We start from the raw sequence: 23,697 nt of genomic DNA, 5'->3' as shown, positions 1-23,697 counted from the left end.
GGAGTGCAGTTGACCAATTTTTGCACACAGTATCCTTGTAGCTAAATCAGATACTCCTAATATTGTGAAACATTTCTCCTTCTTACCTTAAGAATCTGAAATGTCCCAAGTGAATGCTCATGTTAAAAAAATGTAAAATTTAATCTCCCATGTTTGTGTCATGGCAAAAAATTACATAGGGACTCGGGCAATAAAGTAACCAGGGTATTTGGGAGTATTTCATTATGGACCAGTACAGCTGCAGAATTTTAGTAATGAAAGCATATTATTGTGTGTACCTTAGTCCCAGTGGATTAAAAGAAGAGTTTTTTTTTTTCTATTCGTTTGTGGGATAGGGGCGTCATTGGCTGGCAGCATGTCTTGCCCACCCCTAGTTGTCCTTGAGAAAGTGGTGGTGAGCAGCCTTCTTGAACTGCTGCAGTCCACATGCTGTGGGTTGACCCACAATGCCCTTAGGGAGGGAATTCCAGGATTTTGACCCAGCGACAGTGAAGGAACAGCAATATATTTCCAAGTCAGGATGGTGAGTGACTTGGACGGGAACTTGGACGTGGTGGTGTTCCCATATGTCTGCTGCCCTTGTCCTTCGAGATGGAAGTGGTTGTGGGTTTGGAAGGTGCTGTCTGAGGATCTTCGGTGAATTTCTGCAGTGCATCTTGTAGATATTACACACTGCTGCTACTGAGCGTCTGTGGTAGAGGGAGTGAATGCTTGTGGATGTAGTGCCAATCAAGTGGGCTGCTTTGTCCTGGATGGTGTCAAGCTTCTTGAGTGTTGTCGGGGCTGCACCCATCCAGACAAGTGGGGAGTATTCCGTCACACTCCTGACTTGTGCCTTGTGTTTCTAAACACAAGGTGGACAGGCTTTGAGGAGCCAGGAGGTGTGTTACTCATCGCAGTCTTATAAGGAATAGTAGTAAGCCTGAACTTGGAAATGATTTAGAATCCAGCAAAAGGTGACCAAAAATTGATAAATTGTGGAAAATCTAATATGCAAGTAAATTAACCAGGAATATGAAAACAAATTCCAAGAGCTTACATGTATATAAAAGGGAGGAGAGTAGCTAAATAAATTTTGGTCTCATAGATGCAAAAGAGGAGAAATTACCTAAGGCAGAAACATGGAAGAAATGTTAAACAAATATTTTGTGCCCCTATCATCACAGTAGAAGGCACAAATTACGTACCAGAAATAAAGGGTAACCAAAGGATTAATAAAACCAAGGAACCTAAAGCAATTAATCTGAACAGAGAAAAGATATTAGAGAAATTTAAGGGATGATAAGCTGCAAATCTCTAAGACCAGAGAGTCAACATTCCTGCCTCTGAAAGAGGTAGCTGCAGAACTAGTGGATGCACTGTTCTTTGTTTCCAAAGTTGCCCTAATTTGCAGAATGGTTCCACTTGATAGGGAGTTATCTAATGTAACACTGCTATTCAAGAAAGGAGGGAATGAGAAATCAGGGAACCACAGGCAATGTTTCATATGCACAACACAACAGCATGTCCAACACAAGGACTTTATTGAAATTAAACTTATGTCTGCCTACAAGGTGTGTGCCTCATGGTAGAGGCCACATCTATATGGCAGACTAGAACAGATATTTGTCCATGATTGCATTTCAATCAAAACTGGCAGTTAGCCTGATTATTGGGGAAATTGCTGAAATGGTGCCGCTCCCTCTCTCATCCGGAATTGGAAAAGCTCATTGATTTTGCTTTCAATTTCCACCCCGCCCTCACTTTCACCTGGTCTATAAATGACTCCTCCCTTTCTTTCCTCGACATCTCTATTTCCATTTCTGGGGCTAGACTGGCCACTAATATCCACTGTAAAGGCACCGACTCCCACAGCTATCTGGACTATACATCCTCGCATCCTGCTTCCTGTAAAGATTCCATTCCATTCTCTCAGTTCCTATGTCTCTGTCGCATATGTTCCGAGGAGGCCAACTTCGACAAGGGAGCCTCCGAAATGTCCACCTTCTTCCTCAACTGAGGATTCTCCACCACCGTTGTTGACAGGGCCCTCAACCGGGTCCGACCCATCTCCCTCACTACCGCTCTCACTCTCTGTCTTCCCTCACACAACAGCGATAGGATTCCCCTTATCCTTACCTACCATCTCTCCAGCAACCATATCCAGAAGATCATCAGGTGTCATTTCTGCCACCCCAGCAAGATGCCATCATCAGACATTTGTTCCTACCTCTCCCTTGTCCGCCTTCCGCAGGGACTGTTCCCTCAAGACACCCTCGTCCACTCTTCCTTCACTCCAACATCGCCCCCACAGTCCCACGGCCCCTTCCCCTTCAATCGCCAAAGGTGCAACACCTGCCCATTTACTTCCTCCCTCCGCACTATCCAATGGCCCAGTCATATCTTCCAGGTGAATCAGCACTTGACCTTCACTTCATACAATCTAGCCTATTGCATTTGCTGCTCATTGGAGAAACCAAGTGTAGACTGGGTGACCACTTTGCAGAACATCTACATTTTGTCCGCAAAAAAGACCTTGAGCTTCCAGTTGCCTGTCACTTTAACACATCATCCTGTTCCCTAGTCAACATCTGTCTCAGGCTTGCTGCAGTGTTTCAGCAGAGCTCAATGCAAGCTGGAGGAACAACACCTTATTTTCCATGCGGGGACTCTGCAGCCCTCTAGACTCAATATAGAATTCAATAATTTTAGGGCCTGAACTCTCCCATGTCCTCGCCCCCAACCATGCACACCAGGCCTTGTTATCACATAGTCTACCATTACACACTACCTATCGTTAGCCACTAACAGTCCTCAGTAACAGCTATTTGCCCTCCCAGCCAGATCATTATCCACTCCTTTCTCTGTCCAACAGTTCTCTTTCTTTTGGCTCTATCCCCACCCATCATTTACTCCTTACCCCCTCCCCCGACCCTATCTTCTACATATAAATTGAAATTTTCCTAGCTACCATCAGTTTTGAGGAAGGGTCACTGGACCCAAATGTTAATTCTGATTTCTCTTCCCAGATGCTGAGCTTTTCCAGCAATCTCTATTTCTGTTGCTGAAATGTCTTGTTAAGGATGTCTTAAAAATGCATTTGGAAAATTATGATATCCCCAGACAGAGTTAATATGGTTTTACAAAAGGGAAATTGAGTTTAACAAATTTATTAAAGTTATTTGAGGATGTAAGGAATAGAAAAGATTAGGAAAGTAAGTATTATTTAACAGTAAAGTCAGCACATAATAAACTTGAATTTTGAAAAAGAATTTAGCAAGATACCACACAAAAAGAATTAATACACAAAATGGGGGCTCATGGAGTTGGTGATAAGATATGGTTTGAGAATTGGTTAATGAACATGTTTAGCAGTAATCTATCTTTTTGTCTCTTTGCCTATACCATTATTATATATTGTAAATAGCTAAGACCCCAGCATCGATCCTTCTAGCAGTTCACTGGTTGCAGCCTGCCAACTCAAAAATTCCCTACTTTTGAGAAATAGTCAGATTTGACTTGAACATTAAATCTGTAGGCTGGTTATTTCATTCCCCAATCAAGCATGTTGTTTTAACACAAAATAGGTTGGTTGGTTTGTCCATAATTATCATATCTCCCCCAGAAACTGATTCCCATAATACTCTGAATATTCTGGTGGGCAGACTCTGAAATATGTAAGTAAGTAAATTAAGGGTCCATCGAGCTTGTTTAAAGCTCAATACATTTGTAGTGGGCAGCTCAGTAGGATGGGTGGCCCATTCTATTTTACAGAAGATAATAAAATGGCATAAAGGTAAGTGGATGCTATCTTCAGGGCATTCTCTGTGTGCATTAGTGGGGTGGGGGCCATGTGGGGAGGGATGCGGCACCTCCCCAAAGTTAATAACCTCTCTTCCTTTTCACCCACCTGCTCTGCAACACCTTTTCCCTACTCTTCTCACCACCTCCACCCTTCTCATTCAGATTAGCTGGCAGCACCACAGGATAGGACTTGTTTCCCAGTAATGGTTGGAAATTCAAACTTTTCAACACTTCAGCTGACCAGTAGTGTGCTATGACTGCAGGGTGAGGTTCTTACCATTGGTTAGTTTGTCACCGACTTTCCTTCCCGTGAGAGGAGAGGGAGTAGGATTTCTTTTTTTAATTTCACAGAATAGCAGTGGCCCCATCTTCCAGCCAGAGTCAGAGGCAATTCTGCCTCTGCTGGTGATGAAAGCCCTGATTACATTTTCTGTTCCGCAGAGCTTCCAACTTTTAGGGAGGTGGTCTCACACCCACGAACTGCCAACCTCATTGACACCTCTCCTTCCCAGCAGCATCACTGGGAGCAAATATCACAATGACAAGCTCCCACATGGGAGACTGATAAAGAAGGTAAAAGCACATGGCATCTAGAGTAAATTGGCAAGATGAATTCAAAATTGACTTAATGGTAGGAGACAGAGGGTTGTGGTAGAAGGATGGTTGTGTTACTGGAGGTTAGTATCCACTGGTGTACCACAGGCTTTGGAACTGGGTACCTTATTGTTTGTGATATAAATAAACAGTGTAGATGAGAATGTGGGAAAAGTGATAAGTAATTTTGCAGATGTCATGACAACTAGTCTGGTGGCCAATAGTGAGGAAGAAAGTATTAAGTAACAGGAAAATATGAATGCATTGGTCAGATGGACAGATCAGTGGCAGATAGAATTTAACTTGATAAGAGTGAGGTGATGCACTTTGGGAGAAGAGAAAGGAATACTCAGTGAGTGGCAGGACACAAGGAACCTCAGAGGAACAATGGGATTTGGGGTGCTTGTCTACAGATCCCTGAATGTGCCATGTAGTGCTAAGTGTCTGCAACTTGCTACCACAAAGAACAGTTGAGATGAGTTGCATTTATTCATTTTAGGGTGGCAATGTAAGTGTATGAGAGAGGTTATGATGAGAGAATTCAGTGAGGAAACAAGTGGGATGAGGCAAGTAAAGCATAAGTGTTGGTGTAGACTGGATGTACTGAATGGACCATTTTTATTCTGTATATTTTATACAGTTCAAATTCAAGGTGACCATTTAAACTGAGCTAACAGGGTTGCGGGGAAATAATGCTTAGTGTAAAAGTGACATAGATCCAGCTGTATTGATCTTAGCCAGGTTTTCTCAGCTGTCTCCTTGTCCTATGTCTCAGTAAATAAATACGTTCAAGACTGAGATTGATGGATTTTTGGTCTTAAGGAATTGGAGGATATTTAGATGGAACAAAAGGTGGAATTGTTACAAAAGTTCAACCCTGGATTTATTTAAAAAATGGAAAGGCTCTGGGGACCATGAGGCCTACTCCACCTTGTGCTTCTTAAATTGTTATGTACATGCATATTTTTCTACATCATTTATCTTTAGATTTTGCACAACCCATATTTTCCAAGTTTTGAAGGAGCAATTTCCCACAATATCCCCATAATTTGTTCTATAATAAAATGATAAATCTATATGGAATCATGTGTTTATAAAATGTGGAGGTTCTTTCCTTTACACCTGTTTCTATAGCTAAGTATAAAGGAAGTACTTCAAGTGCCTTGATTGAATGCTTTCTAGAGAATTTTATTTTCATTACTTCAGCATCCTCGCTGATTTGTGTATGAATTGAATAATGTTGCAGCAATCTTATAAATAATTCATATTCTTTGACATATAGGTGGTTAACCAAACGGTATCACCTATTACAGTAGAAGACTGTATGGTTCAATAACAGGTGACCTCTGCTTCCAACAGGTTTGAATCCAGTTTGTCACTTTTGTAATAATTTTAACTATATTTACTATAAGATTTTCAACAGAGTGTATGACTGCAAAAGAAAATTGCTGAATTTGAAACCAAAACATTTTACACATGCTGTCTTCCAAAGATCAATTCATGAATACAATCGGCAAACCAGCAAGTTTGAATAAGTGCTACTGAATATATCAGCTATCCAAGAGCTTAGAATATGCAGGTGAAGATTTAAGATTTAAAAAGACAAAAAATGTAAGCAGGTTGAGTGCCATAGACCAAGAATCTTCACATGGCAGCTGGCAGTAAATTACTTACTTGCCATTTGAGGTTGCATTGTTATTTTGTTTACACTAATTTTGCAAAATCTTATCATATGAAAATTTTAAATTTTAGATAGTCCAGCATATGTTCTTACAGCTTTGTTGTAGATATTAAAAAACTTCTCTTTGAACTTCAGCTCTGACTCTACAAATGGAAACACCAATTACCTTTGGAAACAACCACTGCCTTGAAAATCTGCTTGCCAAAGATGAAGTAATGCGTTAACTACAATACAATGACTGCATCTTAGGGATAGCATGAATAATTAACTGAACAACAAAGATTAAAAATTGGAATACAATACTAAATTCTCCAGCTGCTGTTTGGTAAATGTTTGCTGCTTTCCTTCCTGAACTCTGTACAGTAAACTGAAATGCTTGAGTTCAGTGTTGCAAAGGAAATTGATAGGCCATATTTATGTTAGCAGTTGATAAAATTGCATGCAGTATGATAAACCAGACACTGTATCAGAATTAAATAAAGGACTATACCACAAGAGTCCTGGAGTGTTGTGAGGGCACCCAAATTTTGTTTACTAATTGCTCAGATAAAAACCTTAAGATATTTAACTGCACCAACTTGAATTTTTATTGCATTTCTACCTAACAAAATACCCCACAATGCTTCTGAGCCACTTAATTAGCTAAGAGGACAGATGATTGGGCATTTGGTCAAAGAGTTAGATTTAAAGGAATGTCATAAAGGAAGAGAGTGGTTGAGAGGCAGAAAGGTATGTAGGGGAATTCCAGCACTTGGGACCTATAGGGCTGAAGGTGCAGCCTATAATGGTGAAGTCATGAAACTCAGGAGTGCAAAATAGAAGAGAATTGGAGGAACACAGAGATCTCAAAGGGTTATAGGGCTAGAAGAGGTTACAGAGATGAGGAGAGGCAAGGCAATGGAGGGATTTGACAACGAATTTGCAAATTTTAAACCTGAGGCCATTTTGGACTGGGAAACCAACGTAGATCAGCAAGCTCAGGGCTGTTGAGTAAATGGAACTTCGTGTGACAGCAGAGCTATGGATGATCTCAAATTTTTGATGACTAGAAGATCAGAGGATGGTCATGAAAACATTGGACTAGTCTAAAGCTAACAAAGGCATCGATGAGGGTTTCACCAGGGGATGAGCATTGCCCTGTCATTGTGCACAATCTTAGCTTGAAAGAACAAGAATGATAGCTGGATCATGACCATGTATTATAATTGACAGATTACAATTTGCGTGTCAGCTGTTCAGGCAAGCATTCCAGCAATTTCTTGTGGGAGGACCATTTTCTCCCCAGATCTATTATGCCTGTTGAATGGAAAGGATCAGGAAAGCAGATTTACTGTGATCTTGCCACATGTTTGCTTCAGCCTTATGTTCCACACATTATAGAATTGTAGAGCTAAATTTGGCTGGGTGGGTCACAATCCCCACAATGGCTTCAATTTTGAGTTGGTACTCCAGGTTCCAGGAATGGGAAGTCCATTCAACATTACCCATGGATAGAGGTGTCAGCCTCCATCACAGTGTGGGAGAACTGCAATAGCAGCAGTGATTATTTTGGAGGAGCCTTAAGCAGCTGCCATTGTAACAGGTTAAACTTTAATGAAGATAACAGTCTCAATGATTTGGCTGCACTGCCATACCTTCTGTTTAGGGAAACGTGAGCATTGCGACTTCCTGCTAGAAAATTAATAAAATGCATTAAATGTATTGTATCATGGATATCCAAGCTCAAAGTCATTGTTAGATTTCGGATACAGCAGGAGGCTGCAGTGTTTGGAAAATTTAAATCCGTTAAGGCAGTACCTTCTTTGCTAATGACAGATACAATGTGCCTATCCGGTACCTCAGCCATATCCTTCGCCTTCATGCATGGATTCCCACTTTGGATTCCTTTGGATGTTTGGATTCCTTTTCCTGTTGGCTTCTCTTGCCATATTCCCTATGCTTGCTTTTCCTTTTCCCATTTCACTTCCTTTCTGAACTTTCTATGTAAAATCTGTTTCTCATTCGTATTATCAACCTATATTGCTCCTTTGCATAATTTCACTGTCTCATCTTACACACTATCTCTCTTGTCATCAAGATTGGTTGCTTTATTCTCCACACTTCCCACCCTGCCCTCCCCTAAACCCCACCCCCAAAAAAATTTGGGAATGGACCTCAACTGTTTTCAAACTACCTCCTGTTAAAGGCCTTCCATTGTTCTTCTACAATTTAATCTGCCAATTTTTTAATTTCATTTATCCAGGTCAGATCTTTTCTCAACCCTGTGAAATTGGCCATCCTCAAAATTCAGTATATTTTCCTTCAGCTTACTCTGTGTCCTGTCATTATCCCATAGTTAATCTAAAACTTATAATAATATGGTTTTTATTCCCAAAATATTCCCTTACTGACATTTAATGCAATTGACTTACCTCCAGTAATGAGTCCCTTTAGGACTTATTGTTAGGTTACTCACTACCCATTGCAATTAGGGTTCTAATTGGTATTGGACATTGTGTATTTCCAGTAGTTTCACACCTGAACTAAATGGGTTTTCCAGCTGATCAATTTGGGTACTCATCCAAGGTGACAGAAGCCATAGCTACAGTGTAAACGGGGCCTGAAGTGACCGAACATCATTTCAGTTTGTAGAGGCATTATGGAGCGAATTAGTTAATTGAGTTATGTTTGTTGTCCTCCATTACCATTTCTGGGTATGTGTTGTCCCACCAACGGAACAGACCGACCGTAGGTGGAGGCACATGTATGCAGTCAGGATGGATTGTGTCCTAGGTGACCTCAGCATTGACTCTGGATCTTGTGAAGTCTCATGGCATCAAGTAACTTATGAGCAAGGAATCTGTTGTTAATTACCACGTATTGCCGTCAGCTGATGAATTGCAACTCCTCCGTGTTGAACACCTCTTGGAATAACCACTGAGTATAGCCTGGAGATAATATGTAATCTATGTGGGAGATGTTAACATCTGTCACCAAGAGTTGCTCAATAACACTGCTACTAACCAAGATGGTTGAGCCTTCAAAGACAGAGCTGTCAGTATCACCTAAAGTTGAGGGTGAGATAACCTAACATGAGGAAAACCATACCTCATCTTGTCGTCACCAATATACTCTTTACCTATACATTTAACGATAAGTGCATTAGTAGGAGTGAGCACCGTACAGTCCTTGTGAAGTCAAATTCCTGACTTTACATTAAAGACATCATCCAGTATGTTGTGTGGCATGATGACTGAGATAGATTCAGAATACATACAGCAGTTCATAACTGGGCATCCATAAGATGCTATTGGTAATTATCAGCAGCAGAATTGTACTTTACCACAATCTATATGGCTTGAGACGTTGCTCGTTTGGCTATTGCCAGCAAATCTGGGATCTAAGCCTAGGTTAATAAGGAATACAGGAGAGTATGCTGGGAGCAACATTAGGCGTACCTAAAAATAAGGTACGAACCTGGTGAAGGTATAACATAGGACTATGAATGTATTAAACTGTGGAAGTAGCTTGTTATAGCCACAGGAAAGCAATTCCGCAAGCAATCAGACTTCTGGGGTCCTATCACATTCAACTGTAGATGGTGGTAGAACATTAAATGACTAAAGTGTGGAAAAACATCCACAAATTCCCCTGCCTAAATGATGGTTGATATATTTCCAAATTAGCATGGTGTGACTTGAAGGAAAACTTTGTGGTGGGTGTTCCCATATCCCTGCTATCCTTGTTCTACTATGTACTAACATTAATTGCTTTTCTCAGGAGGAACCCCTGCCTTAGAGAACTGCTGGCTAATAAGATGGATGGCGGCTCTGTAGTCCGAATAGCATTTGCTGGGAGATGCACCACACCAAGGAGCCCAATTGAGTGTGAGGTTGAGGGTCTTGATGAGTGGAATAAGGAATTTTGGGATTGGTTCACAGACAGAGGAATAACCCTGAAGGGGGTGTCTTGGATGGGCCAAAGGATCTACAAATGAGGTCTGTCTTCTCCTTGCTTGACACCAGCTTATGCAGCTAACATATCCAGATTTTCCATGTGGTGTGGGTCTTCCCCTACCATGTGTAAAATACCAGCAGAGGAGGAAGGGTAATAATAATCATAAGTCCAAGGGCAGAAATGATTTTGGAAAGGAAGAGGAAAACATTAACAAATAAAGTACCTGCAGTGTTAATGAATGTTGATATTTGTTTTAATGTAAGTTACCAGCAATAAGAGTATTTGAATAGAAAAATGTTAATAAAATCTTCAGCAAGTTTTATAAGTTGACAGGTGAACAAAAGTGAATTCAGTATTTGTAAAAGATGCTGTACTCTACCTTCACTGAGATATGGGATATAATGCTTCATTATATTGCTGTATTACAGTGACATCACATTTGAAATGCATTGGAACCATGGCAACCATCAGAAATTGTGCTACAGGTCTTGGATTGCCATGAGCAATTTCATAGAAAATTTGCCAGTGTTTATTAAAAATTCAGCTCAGCTTGGAATATAATATACCCTCAATGTAAATTTATTAATTAAAAATAGATCTTTACATTTATTATGTTCCTTCCTGTTAGCAGCATGTGCAATGGTCACACAAATTAGGGTCTACTTGAAATATTAAAAAGGTCTCCAGCTGAAATTCTGCAATTTTGTTTACTGTTTTGATTTCATTACTATCCCTTTTACACCAAAAAAAGGAACAGAAGGTAGATGAAAACAAGCTGTATTTTGTAGGCATTTTGAGCTACTTCTACCGAGGTCATTGTGGACAGTTCCTTTATTCATTCACGGGATGAGGGCGCTGCTGGCTAGACAGCATTTATTGCCCATCCCTAATTGACCAGAGGGCAGTTCAGAGTCAACCACATTGCTGTGGGTCTGGAGTCACATGTAGGCCAGACCAGGTACGGATGGCAGTTTCCTTCCCTAAAGGACATCAGTGAACCAGGTGTGTTTTTCCTGACAATGGATTCATGGTCATCATTAGGTTCTTAATTCCAGATATTTATTGAATTGAAATTCCACCATTCCAAATGATGAGTAGGATTGGAGACATCAGTCTTGATGAACTGAAGCTGAAAGGTTGTGTACAAATACAGCTTTAGTTGGCAGTAATAAGCTGATTGGTCTGTGAATTAGTGACCAGTTATCAATGATAAAGGCCTTGTGCCTGCCATCAACTATGTGATTGGTTCTCAAGGTCAAAAATCACATGACAGATGCCACCTCCCTCACTGACTCCTGAAGAAGGAGCGAAACTCCAAAAGCTTGTTTCTTCAAATAAACCTGTTGGACTATAACCTGCTGTCATGTGATTTTCGACCTTGTCCACCCCAGTCCAACACCGGCACCTCCACATCATTGGTGCTCAGGCAGCTGAACAGCTTGGGGTTGTGAGCAAGATGGTGAGAAGCCTTCAGACTTCCACCAGCTCAAGAGCTCTCTTTGTTCTCTGCTGTAAATGCTGCTTTAAGCCTAAAGAAGACCATTTTATTGTTTCCTTCAATAGTGGCTGTAAGCTGTGACTTTTAAAAATTAAAGACCTTTTGTAAGTATGAATCAGTCCCCTGTGCCTCCTACAAATAAGTAGTAGCCTCTGAAGAAAGAAGATCAAGAATCAGCATTCTCACCAGCACAAGAATCATAAGAATCATTTCAGCAATCCCATGAACAGTATCCAATTATTTGCTATCCCAGTCTTAGCCTTCATCCTTAACACCCATGGTTTATTTTCTGTCTGTGTCAGTCTACGTGCGTGTATAAGAGGGAGTTAATACAGGGATTAGAGCTTAAATTAGTAGAGTTATATAGCAAGGGTTCATAATTGTTTACCTGTAGCTGGAGTCTAATCACTTTTAATATATAGCAATTTTTGTTAAGTACAGAAACCTGCAACCAAAAAACAGGTAAATTGAGAAATTCTGTGTACTTTTTAAAATTTTTAACTCCTGTGACAACTTTGGAGTTAGTAGACTTGACTTCAGCAAGCAACCCAAGTGAGGCGTGACAGTTGAAGACAAGTAGCAAAAATAAATATACAATTCCAATCAGGAAGCATTGAACCAGCCTTAAAGTTGCAATCAATTCCAGAGGATTTAAATGTCTGTAAATTCTTAACCAGAATGGAAATCACGCCTGCGCCTTTAAATATAGGTTCTGCTGGGCTTATTAAGAGTGAGCTGGATGGAATTCCCTGGGGTGTGGGAAGGAGTGGGTAATGTAGGAAGTGCAGGTGGAGGAGTAGGTCAAGTCATATCAGGGATGCTGAGGGATGAACATTGTTCACAGAACGTATAACATAGAACAGTACAGCACAGTACAGGCCCTTCGGCCCACGATGTTGTGCCGAGCTTTTACCCTAAACCTAAGGTCTACCTAACCTCCACCCCTACCTTATACTATCATCCATATGCCTATCTAATAGCTGCTTAAATGCCCCTAATGAGGCCGACTTCACTACCCTCACCAACAATGCATTCCACGCCCCCATCACTCTCTGAGTAAAGAACCTAAACTCTGACGTCTGTCCTATATCTACCTCCATTCACTTTAAAACTATGCCCCCTCGTAATAGCTACCTCCACCCTAGGAAAATGTCTCTGGCTGTCCACTCTATCTATACCTCTGATCATTTTGTACTCCTCTATCAAGTCACCTCTCATCCTTTGTCGTTCTAAAGAGAAAAACCCTAGCTCTCTCAACCTTTCCTCATAAGACCTTCCCTCCATTCCAGGCAACATCCTGGTAAATCTCCTCTGCACCTTTTCCAACGCTTCCACATCTTTCCTGTAATGAGGCGACTAGAACTGGACACAATACTCCAGATGTGGCTGAACCAGGATTTTGTATAGCTGGAGCATAAATTCATGGCTCTTGGACTCAATCCCTCCATTAATAAAAGCTAACACACCATACGCCCTCTTAACAACTCTATCCACCTGGGTGGCAGCTTTCAGGGAACTGTGGACATGAACCCTAAGATCCCTCTGCTCTGCGACACTGCCAAGAATCTTTCTGTTAACCCTGTATTCTGCTTTCAAGTTTGTCCTTCCAAAATGAATCACCTCACACTTTTCAGGGTTAAACTCCATCAGCCGCTTCTCAGCCCAGCTCTGCATCCTATCAATGTTCCTTTGTAACCTAGAACAGCCCTCTGCACTATCCACAACTCGATCCACCTTTGTATCGTCCGCGAATTTACTAATCCACCCTTTCACTCCTACATCCAAATCATTTATAAAAATCACAAATAGAAGAGGACCCAGAACAAATCCTTATGGTACACCACTCGTAACTGAGCACCATGTTGAATACTTTCCGTCCACTACCACCCTTTGTCTTCTAAGGGTCAGCCAATTCTGAATCCAATCTGCCACATTTCCCCCTATCCCATGCCTCCTTACTTTCTGCATGAGCCTACCATGGGGAGCCTTATCAAACGCCTTACTTAAATCCATGTATACCACATCCACTGCTCTACCTTCATCCACGTGTTTGGTCACCTCTTCAAAGAATTCAATAAGGTTTGTGCGGGCTGATCTACCCCTCACAAATCCATGCTGACTATCACGGATCAAACTGTGCCTATCCAAGTGATCATAAATTCTATCTCTCAGAGCCCTTTCCAATAATTTGCGCACGACTGAAGTAAGAACCATTAAGTATAGGAGTTGGTACGTAATGTCAGGTATGGGAAAGGGAGTGAACAGTGTTGGGTGTATGAGTAATATTTAAGGTTTTAGCAAAGATTTGTAGCTCGGGTTGTGGGTGAGGTTGCTGACTTGCTCGCCGAGCTGGCTTGTTTTTGTTCAGTCAGTTCGTCACCATGTCATCATCAGTGAGGCCTCCGATGAAGTGACGTTGTTCTACTTCACTTGGAATTTATACTGTTCGGTCCTTTATCATGAGTAATGCCATTTCCGGTCTTGTTCTGTCCGGTCTTGTTCTGTCCGGTCTTGTTCTGTATGGGTTTGTATATGGGGTCCAATTCTATATGTTTGTTGATTACGCAATGGATTAAGAACCATGAGCATGAGTAATGTCACATTAGAGTGAGCAGCCCCAGGAGAGTGGAGGCAAGTTTGGCATTGTCAGGGGTTGAGCACAGTTGGAAACAGGTGAGCAGTTGTAGGAGAGTGGGAGTGTTGGGATGGCAAGGGTGAGCAGCAACAGGTGTGTGGGGAGGGGGGAGGCAGTGAGCAGTATTCAGGGTGCAGGAGAATGAACAGTGTCAGCAGTGACAAGGTTGGCAGATATGGAGATCATATGTCAGGTACATTAAAAATAATGTAGTTAAACGAACTGAAGGCAGATCTTAAGAAGCATGTCTTAGTTCACGATGGGAAAAGAGGTTTGACATCACAGGAATTCCCTCCTGGCTCATCTCTGACTCCATTTGGCAGCCAGGATAGGAAGGTCCTAAGATTCTAGCATGAAAAATTAAGATTGTAGTTGCCAACGCAGTCAGCAGCATATGCTGTCTTGCCATCGCTGAACATAAGGTCTGTGTCTTTGTTTCTTTTATCTCTTTTTTTATTTAATTTCATTTGTCACCACAATATCCATTCCACTTTCTATACATAATTCAACTCTAATTTAAACTTTCTGTTTTAGACTTTGAGTAGTTAAGTAATGATTCTTCAAGTTGATTGTTTGAAAAGCCTAGCTGATTCGTGCCATGCTCTCAGACTTGCAACACAATGCTCTCTATAGGGATATTGATGAGACCTGGACAGCAAGGTGAATGGAGAGCACCATTTCTTTGCTGCTACTTGAAAATCCAGGTCATAGCCAAACCTATGCTGATACTTCAGGGCTTCAGGATTGAGTTCTGGATTGTCTGTTGTACCTTAAGATGAAATGTCAAGGTAGGTATTAAATTGAATAGGTGATGGCCTAGTAGTATTATTGTTAGACTATTAATCCAGAAACTCAGCTAAAGTCCCGGGGACCCGAGTTCGAATCCTGCTACAGCAGATGGTGGAATTTGAATTCAATTAAAAAAAAACTGGAATTAAGCATCTACTGATCACGATGAAATCATTGTCAATTGTCTGAAAAACCCATCTGGTTCACTAATGTACTTCAGGGAAAGAAATCTGCCATCCTCACCTGGCCTGCATGTGATTCCAGACCCACAGCAATATGGTTGACTCTCAGTTGCCCTTTAAAATGGCCTAGCAAGCCATTCAGTTGTACCAATCGCTACAAAGTCTCAAAGAATTGAAACCAGAAGGATCACCTGGCATCGACCTAGCCATCAGAAAAGACAACAGCAGAGACAGCCCTGTCGACCCTGCAAGGTTCTCCTTACTAACATCTGGGGCAATTGCCAAAATTGGGAGGGTTGTCTGACAGACTAGTCAAGCAACAGCCTGACAAAGCCATACTCACGGAATCATACCTCACAGACATGTCCCAGATACCACCATCTCCATCCCTGGATATGTCCTGTCTCACTGCCAGGACAGACCCAACAGAGGTGATGGCACTGTGGTATACAGTTGGGAGGGAGTTGGTGTGGGAGTCCTGTCCATTGACTGCAGACTCTATGAAGTCTCATGGCTTCAGGTTAAACATGGGATTACCACATACCGTCCTCCCTCAGCTGATGAATCGGTACTCCTCTGTGTTGAACAACACTTGGAGGAAGCACTGAGGATGGCAAGGGCACACAATGTACTCTGGGTGGGGAATTTCAATGTCCACCACCAAGAGTGGCTCAGCAGCAGTACTACCGAGTGAACTGGTCAAGTCCTAAAGGACATAGCTGCTAGACTGGGTCTGCAGCAGGTGGTTAGGGAACCAACAAGAGGGAAAAACATACTTGATCTCAACCTTACCAATCTACCAGCTACACAGGCATCTGTCCATGGCAGTATTGGTAAGAGTGACCACTGCACAGTCCTTGTAGAGACGAAGTCCTGCCTTCACTTTGAGAATAACCTCTATCGTGCTGTGTGGCACTATCACCATGCTAAATGGGACAGACTCTGCACAGATCTAGCAACTCAAGACTGGGCATCCATGAGGCGCTGTGGGCCATCAACAGCAGCAGAACTGTACTCCAGCACAATCTTTAACCTCATGATCCGGCATATCTCCCACTCAACCTTTACCATCAAGCCAAGCGATCAACCCTGGTTCAATGGAGAGTGTAGGAGGACATGCCAAGAGCAACACCAGGCATACGTGAAGATGAGATGTCAATCCGGTGAAGCCACCAAACAGGACTACTTGCATGCCAAACAGTGCCAGCAGCAAGTGACGGACAGAGCTAAGCGATCCCACAACCAACGGATCAGATCTAAGCTCTGTAGTCCTGCCACATCTAGTCGTGAATGGTGGTGTAAAATGAAACAACTCGCTAGAGGACGAGGCTGTACAAATATCCCTATCCTCAATGATGGAAGAGCCCAGCATATCAGTGCAAAAGATAAGGCTGAAGCTTCTGCAGCAATCTTCAGCCAAAAGTGCCGAGTGGATGATCCATCTTGGCCTCCTCCAGTGGTCCCCAGCATTACAGATACCAGTCTTCAGCCAATTCGATTCACTCCACGTGATATCAAGAAACAGTTGGAGACACTAGATACTGCAAAAGCTATGGACCCTTACAACATTCTGGCAATAGTACTGAAGACTTGTGCTCAAGAACTTGCCGTTCTACTAGCCAAGCTGTTGCAAAACAGTTACAACACTGGTGTCTACCCGACAATGTGGAAAGTTGTCCAAGTATGTCCTGTACGTGAAAAGCAGGACAAATCCAACCCATCCAATCACTGCCCCATCAGTCTACTCTCGATCATCAGTAAAGTGATGGAAGGTGTAATCAACATGCTATCAAGTAGCACATGCACAGCAATAACCTGCTCAGTGTCACCCAGTTTGGGTTCCACCAGGACCACTCAGCTCCTGACCTCATTACAGCCTTGGTTCAAACATGGACAAAAGAGCTGAATTCCAGAGGTGAGGTGAGAGTGACAGCTCTAGACACCAAAGCTGCATTCGACCGAGTGTGGCATCAAGGAGCCCTCGCAAAACTGGAATCAATGGATATCGGGGGCAAACTCTCTGGTGGTTGGAGTCATATCTGACACATAGGAAGATGTTTGTGTTTATTGCAGGTCAGTCATTTCAGCTCAAGGACATCTCTGCAGAAGTTCCTCAGGGTAGTGTCCTCGGCCTAACCATCTTCAGCTGCTTCATCAATGACTTTCCCTCCATGATAAGGTGAAAAGTAGGGATGTTCGTCGATGATTGCACAATGTTAGCACCATTCATGGCTCCTCAGATACTGAAGCAATCCATGTTCAAATGCAACAAGATCTGGACAATATCCAGGCTTGGGCTGACAAGTGGCAAGTGACATTCGTGCCAGGCTATGACCATCACGAATAAGAGAGAATCTAATCTCTGTCCCTTAGCATCAACAGTGTTACCATCACTGAATCCTCCACTATAATCGTTCTGGGGGTTATCACTGACCAGAAACTCAACTGGGCTTACCACATAAACGCAGTGGCTGCAAAAGCAGGTCAGTAGCTAGGAATACTGCAGCAAGTTACTCACCTCTTGACTCCTCAAAGCCTGTCCGCCATCTACAAAGCATAAGTCAAGAGTGTGATGGAATACTTCCCACTTGCCTGAATGAGTGCAGCCCCAACAACACTCAAGAAGCTTGACACCATCCAGGACAAAGCAGCCCATTTGATTGGCACTACATCCACAAACATCCACTCCCTCCTCCACCGACACTCAGTAGCAGCAATATGTACTATCTACAAGATGCACTGCATGAAATCACCAAAGAGCCTCAGAAAGTACCTTCCAAACCCATGACCACTTCCATCTAGAAGGACAATGATAGCAGACATATGGGAACGCCATCACCTTTAAGTTTCCCTCCAAGCCACTCATCATCCTGACTTGGAAATATATCGCTGTTCCTTCACTGTTGCTGGGTCAAAATCCTGGAATTCCTCCTTGATGGCATTGTGGGTCAACCCACAGCAGGTGGACTGTAGCAGTTTAAGAAGGCAGCTCACCACCACCTTCTCAACGGTATCTAGGAATGGGCAATAAATGGACACTCAAATCCCACAAATGAATAGATAAACAAAATCCCGAGGAACTGTTTAAGACAAACAAGCATAATGTTCCCTACTTTCATTACAACAGTTTTCTGAGACCCTTATTGGTAAGTATTCCTTCCCCAGTCGTTCACAACAAAAATATTCAAATGAAGCTGCCCGTTTATTACATTGTTGCATAAAAAGGTTGCCCTGTTTGTTTACTTGAAGTTGACCACTGCACTCAAAAGTAATTTGTTGCGCGGGGAATTTCTTATAGTTGTGTAAGTGTAAAATCAGACTCCAAAATGTAATACACAGCCCAACTTCCTCCTGGGCTCACCAGTAAATCATGTGTGGTGATCTAGCATTTCTAAGTTTCTCACAAAATAATGAATGCATATAGAATTAGGCCTTTAAAATATTTGTAACGTATAATTGACACTAATGGAGTCAAATGTAACTATGAACAGTGACCAAACTAATGCATAATTATGTAACAAACTGACAACTCATTTTGCACCATTTCTGACTTTCTTTTCTATATACCTAAATAGAGAAGAAAATTGGTGATGTTATGTCTACCTGAACCAAGGTTTGGGACTTTTGCAAGTGCAAATAAGGGACTTGTTCCTGCTTGAGATCCTTGCACTAATATTGGTTGCATTTAGGGAACTCAATTTGACAGATTGTCTGCAAAAAACGAGATGAGTTGTTTGCAAATTAATGCAGAGTTTGGAGCAGGAGGAATGTTCCACCCAACCAAATGGAAGCACACACCCATTTGCTGGGACACGGGGCCCAATGTCCCTTTGAATCTAAGGTCCTCGATCTTTAGACCTACTAAGTCCTCAGTCTTCCTCCAATAGAGCCCAAGATTCTCAACCTGTAGGGCATTCAGCCTTGGCCAGTGATCACCCTGCCCCTCCTTAGCTCCCACAGCACTGAGGATTATGGTAATGAATTCTCTTGCATAGGGCATGAATCCACAATTTTTTAACTCAAGGTGAGTGTGGTACCACTAAGTCAAGGTCAACATTTTTGGTGATATTTGATGTTTGTATGTATATTTGTATATACGCCTTTGGTTGCAGTGCCCATGGTATCAGAGCGATAATGTTAATGTATTTCATTTTCTTTCAGTATCTCCAGAGGCAGTTGGCTTCCTCTCTGCTGTTGGCGTGATTGTCATTCTTATGATCCTTCTCTTTCTATATATCAACAAAAGACTGTGCATTGAGAATATAGGAGAGTTTCCGTGCCTTGACACAGAATACAGGGCCAACAAAGATTTACAAGACAATACCCGTAAGTGGTTTATTTTAGATATTAACTATTTTAGTTTTGTGTAAGTGGAAAATATATACTTCCTTTGAAAAAGACGAGCATGAGCAAACTGAACCTTTTTTATTTAACTAAATTTCTTTATATTACAAAGTTGTTAGAAATACAAATGTCCTGTTACTTCTGCTAAAATGTCAGACTTTAGATTTAAGTTGAGTGACATTCTTTTGAATTCTGCAGTTCGTTTGAATAAAGTAATTGAAAATCTAGGGATCATTTTTATTGAACTTAGTTGTTGAATTCAATTCAAGATAACTTTAATTTCATCGCAGTAGTGAGTCATAATTCACTGGGTGTTCATGTTCTCCAAATAATTTGCTCTTTATAACTCAACAATCACTACATCTTATAGTATTCTATAATTGCTTTGTGGATACTTCCATTTTACATGATTCTATTTGTAATATTTGAGATCATTCAATCTACAGATTTCCAAATGCCTAAGGAAACTGAAAGTGGGGTGGAGGCGGTTTGGGGAGAGGGAGTGGTTGGGGAGGTGCAAGAGTTGTAGGAAAGGATGGGGAGAGGCAATGAGTGCTAATCTTCCATCTTTGGGTTACCACTGGGGAATCAATGTGTGTACAAATCATGAGATAATGTGCCTGATTTCCTATTTATGAACTCAACAGGCAAGGTCCCTGCCCATAATACAAAGATAAGAACATTTGGTCCTCATGCTGATATGGTGACACTAAAGTTCCCAGCTGTAGCACCTCAAGATTGACATTCAGGCTGGATGCATATCCAAGTTTTCCACATTGGTTTATAAGCTCACATTTCCTATTTCTTTCCTCAAAAACTACTTGCTCTTAAATCCAAAAAGAAGGGCCATGCGCCAATGGCTCATGATTTAATATACCTTTGCAGATTTTAGACTAATTGTTGAAAATTTGTACATAACTGCTTATTAGATATGCATATCATAATTAATTTTAATCCCTTTTGTATTTATTTACTAACAGAGGTAAGCTGAAAAGGATGACCAATTTGGCAACATTAACCAATTGCACATTGCATCTGAATGAGGTTTTGCTTTCTTGGGGTTAAAAAGACTGCTTGCTTAAATGTCGTTTTTCAAGAGTTTTCATCAAAGCTTGAATTTTCCATCAGTGTCCTCTTTAGTCGAACAACTTAGCAGTGTTGTAGAGGGCTTGAGTGATGCAGTTGGGCAGGCTGGTTATAGTGTGGCTGATTCGGTCACAGAGCAGGTAACACAAATCCTAAATGGCTTACGTACGGAAGATGAATCTTCTGAAGTTTGTACAGACAATAGTGTAGCATCTCCAAGTATCAGCTCAGAAGTTGAAGTAAAGAAGCTGTCTCCTGAAACAGGAGAAGAAACAAGAAATTGTACAACAAACAATAACTCAGGAGAGTTGCAAGATGCAGAGAGATACGTTGTTTCAGAAATTACAAAAGAGAAAAGGCAGAATTGGTTACAACATCAGTCTCCAGTTTGTAGTTTAACAAGTGATGTTTCTGCAGAGACAAGTACAAGGGATTCGAACTATGAACAAGTGGAAAACATTTCCTTTCTGCAATACACAGATATCTCAGATACTGTGGGACAAAAGGAAGCACAGCAGGACAAAACATCACTAAGTCACCTCACAGAATCAGAGAAGTTAAAACTCAAAGAAGTCAAGGAAAGTCTACAGCAGATAGGAGAGAATTATGAAGGTGTAGGCAATTATACTATTTCAGTTTGTAGCAGTGCTGCACAAGAATCTCAAATGATAGATGAAGAGAATAAAAAGTTCAAACGCATGTTATCTGATGTAGATTTGAAGAAGACCAATGATGAAGTTAATGATCTCCCTTTGCAAGACCAAAGGAACAGATCAAGCAAATCTAGCAAACATAAAACTGATGCCACAAATAGTCAAATTAGCAACAATGAATATGTAGCAAATGATAGACAGGAAGTGGAAGTACCTAAAAAAGGAAAAAGAAAATCATCAACACCTGATATTGGAGACAATAAAGCAACTAACCAAACTACTGTAGTACTGGATGTGGAAAGGCAAAAAAAAGATACTGAAAGGAAAAGGTTACCCCACTGGCTACTACATGGTGCAAAGAAATCAGCAATTAATAAACATGATGCTTCGGAAAAATGGTCTAAAAAACAGGAGGAAAGCCTTTCAAATGTTGAAAAACACTCCAAAGATCATAAAAATAAGTTTCAAAGACAAAAGGAAGTTCACAAAAAAGGAGAAAATGAAGCCACTTGCAGCAAAATATCAGAAAAAAGTGAAAAGGTCAAGAAAGAAAAAAAAGAAAAGAAAACTCTCGACAAAGGTGAGAGCATTTTTCCAACTTGACCTGCTGTAACTTCAGCCTGAACTATTCTGTCATCAGCACTATACAAAGATTCAGAACTTTGTAATCTAGCCTTTGGAAGCACCGTAATATACCTATTTCTGACTTTATGTTAGAGAAGTTCTCTATTTGACTATTTTCCTCTTCTTCAAGGATAACTGAAGTAATATATTTTCTATGGCTGGCTTTCTTATTTCTGATGATGTCTGCAAGAATTTCAAACGTTAGCAATCATTTACGCTGTGATATTGTGTGAAAAGTCTGGTACTTAAAAGTTGTGTTGAAACAGTTCAGCAGTAAAGTAACCACCTCTGAGCTAAAATTCAGGTCAGGCAATGTTGAATGGGATCCTTGGTCCTTTCTCTGTTCACCGATGTCTGCGAGATTCTGCAATAAGTTACAGGTCTTCAATTTTAGATGAAAATCAAACATATTTTATCTTCCCAGTTTACATTGTAAAAATTCACAAGATATATTCTACTTCAATGAAAATATTTATTATATATTAAATGTGTTGGGTGAGTTGCAAAGTTGAAACTCACTGCATTGGATTGTTAGTCAATAAGAATTCAGCAGGGGGTAGGGAATAAAACGTAATGGGATTGTGATAAGAGATAATATAGTCAGTGCAATGCATATCGTTCTCTGCAGCTGCAACCAGACTAAAAATGTTTCCATGGGATGTGGCAACAAGGAGTCGGAACTAAACTAGAGTTGTATTGCTATCTCTGACTCCACCTGACATGTATGCTATTTTATGGTTGGCAGGACCTTAATTGGCCTGGGAAGGGTCCTGCTGGGCTGGAGGTCAGCTGATTTTGGGGAAAGCGTATTAAAATGTCTGCCTTCATTGCCTTCTGTTCTTAAATCCATTGTTCCAGATGGATATATGGTGAACATTGTGGTCATTCGGGGACACCGTAACAAGTGCATAATTATATTAAACTTTAAATGCACCCCTTCCACCTGACTTATGTATTACCATTCCCCCACTCCTATACCCAGCAATCTCTCACCCACCCTCCACTCTTAATGAGTTTGTCACAATGAAATTACAATTTTAATAGAAGCAGGAATGTTTGGGGCCTGTTCTCTCTTACCCCATGGAAAAGTGTTGGAGGGCAGAAATGGAGGCAGGATTTATGGCTGTGCTGTTTATTTGTTGCATAACCTCCGTATCTGTCAGTTCCATGTTGTCTAGTTCCTTCTTAAAAAAGTTATACAACTTAAACCAGAACGTTATGAATGAATTTGTTCAGGTGTTCACAATACTGATGCAGTCAAATCACTATGAACACAAGCCAGTACTGATGCAAAACAGGCCAAACTTTATTAGGAAACATTTTACTATGAAAAAATACTGTCTCTAATCCTATTTGGCCCCTGAATTTTACAATACTTCTCAAGTCTCTTGTAGATTTGTGCATCTGCTCTCTCTGTCTCTATGGGACTGCAAAACTGCTTTCTCTTCCTCACTGTCTCCGGATGGTCAACAGGTCTCTGCCTTTGGCCATGCTGGTCTCCTCAGAAGTTCCAAAGGATTGGTCTGCAGGTGAACCATTTTTTTTACCTTTGTGGATGGTTTTCTGGAACTTTCTATAGTTCTGGCCAATCAGGGAGACACACTTAATAGTTTGAAACATTGTCAGTCATTTGAATGGCTTGCTACTGTTTGTTTCTTTGTGTAGCAGGACCCGTGCCTTTCTGTCTGGGTTCTCCTTTAATTGGTGGATAAGTTGTTCGGGGTATATCTGTCCAGGATAACTGTTGCCTTTACGTTATGCAAATGTCATTGCCACCTGACTGCTGTGTTTGCATTGTGCTTGGTGTGTGAGTTTTGTGACTTTAGAGTTTTACTTGGCCAATGTATCCAGAATCCCTTACTGTTTGACCAAGTTCAAAATCTATCTGTGTT

The 23,697-nt window shown here is 41.2% G+C and overlaps 1 protein-coding gene across 1 annotated transcript in view; it reads left to right on the top strand.

The window, feature by feature from the left end:
• The window catches only part of syt14a (synaptotagmin XIVa), a 197,740-nt gene that overhangs the window by 36,915 nt on the left and 137,128 nt on the right, over positions 1-23,697 (top strand). Inside the window, exon 3 of the mRNA XM_048600781.1 lies at positions 19,260-19,424. Coding sequence (XP_048456738.1) covers positions 19,260-19,424 — 165 coding nt within the window. The remainder of the gene's footprint in view (positions 1-19,259; positions 19,425-23,697) is intronic.

The sequence above is a fragment of the Rhincodon typus genome, chromosome 9, assembly GCF_021869965.1.
Source record: "Rhincodon typus isolate 14 chromosome 9, sRhiTyp1.1, whole genome shotgun sequence".
Taxonomy (NCBI): Eukaryota; Metazoa; Chordata; class Chondrichthyes; order Orectolobiformes; family Rhincodontidae; genus Rhincodon; species Rhincodon typus.
The sequence above is the reverse complement of the archived record's forward strand: the minus strand, read 5'-3'. Positions and strand labels throughout refer to the sequence as shown.